Genomic DNA, 1,069 nt, shown 5'->3' with positions numbered 1-1,069 from the left:
AGGTTCCAGTAGGTAATGCTGTTGCAGTCTGGCGGCTCATTTCTGTAGGCGGAGAGCGCGCCTCGGACCCCGGTCCTGGCTCAAACGCTCTCCGTCGCCGCCGCCAACCCCCGCCACCGCGGGCAGCGCCACCGCCTCTTCCCCGTGCCGGCACCGACGGGACACCCTGGGCCACCGCCGCCGCTCGAGAGCGCGCCCCGCAACGGCCGCCCCGGCTCCCCCCTGGCCGCCGCCGCCGCCGCCGTTTCGCGCGTCCTCGAGCCCGCCGCGCGCCCCCGCTAAATACCACACACTGCGGCGGCCGCCATGAGGAGGCGCGGCCCCGCGCGCCGGCCGCTCGGAGGGGGCGGGGCTTCCCGCGGGCGCGCAAGCGCAGAGGCGCTCGCCCGGCCGGCGGCGACCCGCGAGGGCATCGTGGTGCGGGTCTCTGAGGGTGGCGGTTGGCGCTTCGGCTCTTCGTTACCGTTGCTGTGACTAACAGCTCGCGCCCAACAAACGCGGGCACGTCACGTTCTTGCCTGCAACCGTCCCCGCCCGGGAGAAGCTGGCGCTTGCCTGCCGCGTCACGGAACTCTGGTCGCGCGCCCCCCGCGGGGCTTTGTTCCGCCGCCCAACTGGTCGTCCTGCGTCCTTGCCTCCTATTTACGGCCCGTCGGGTCTGGTTTGCTGGTTTCACATAGCGCCTCCACCGGGCCTTCCCAACTCCACTCTTTCCCAAAGGGAAAGAAACCGGCTGCGATGGCCACCGACCGGGACCCCACCCCTAAATGAGAAGTCCAAGCCCCTCCCTTAGGTTTGAGCCGCAGTTCAGCGAAAGCCGGATGAGTTTCAAAGGCTTATTTTAGCTGACAAATGGGTAGTATGGAAAGCACGCCTTTCCCCCCTGTGTCCTCACTCATCTGGAAGTCTCACTCGTGGGACTCTGCGTTTCTTTTTAAATAAAAAATAAAAGGAAAATATTCACAGTTCTTTGATGGGTACAACGTATATATCTGAGCAAACGCCAGTGTCAGAACATTTACAAACTGGATTTCCATGTAAGAGGCTCTATAAAAATACTATTCTATGT

The 1,069-nt window shown here is 63.3% G+C and overlaps 1 protein-coding gene across 2 annotated transcripts in view; it reads right to left on the bottom strand.

The window, feature by feature from the left end:
• SIAH1 (siah E3 ubiquitin protein ligase 1) overlaps window positions 1–863 on the bottom strand; it is a 34,498-nt gene extending 33,635 nt beyond the window's left edge. Inside the window, exon 1 of one of the 2 annotated variants that reach the window (XM_073884381.1) lies at window positions 556–863. Coding sequence is in view for 1 of the 2 variants with exons in the window: in XM_073884382.1 (XP_073740483.1) it covers window positions 13–40 (28 nt within the window). In the remaining variant the exon portion in view is untranslated. The other variant, XM_073884382.1, reaches the window with a different exon arrangement.
• Between the last annotated feature and the right edge of the window lie 206 nt (window positions 864–1,069).

This window comes from Callorhinus ursinus, unplaced genomic scaffold, assembly GCF_003265705.2.
Source record: "Callorhinus ursinus isolate GAN/ISIS: 27379988/994484 unplaced genomic scaffold, GSC_fseal_2.0 scaffold56, whole genome shotgun sequence".
In the NCBI taxonomy this organism is placed as follows: Eukaryota; Metazoa; Chordata; class Mammalia; order Carnivora; family Otariidae; genus Callorhinus; species Callorhinus ursinus.
Note: the sequence above shows the minus strand (reverse complement) of the source record. Positions and strands in the feature narration are given on the sequence as shown.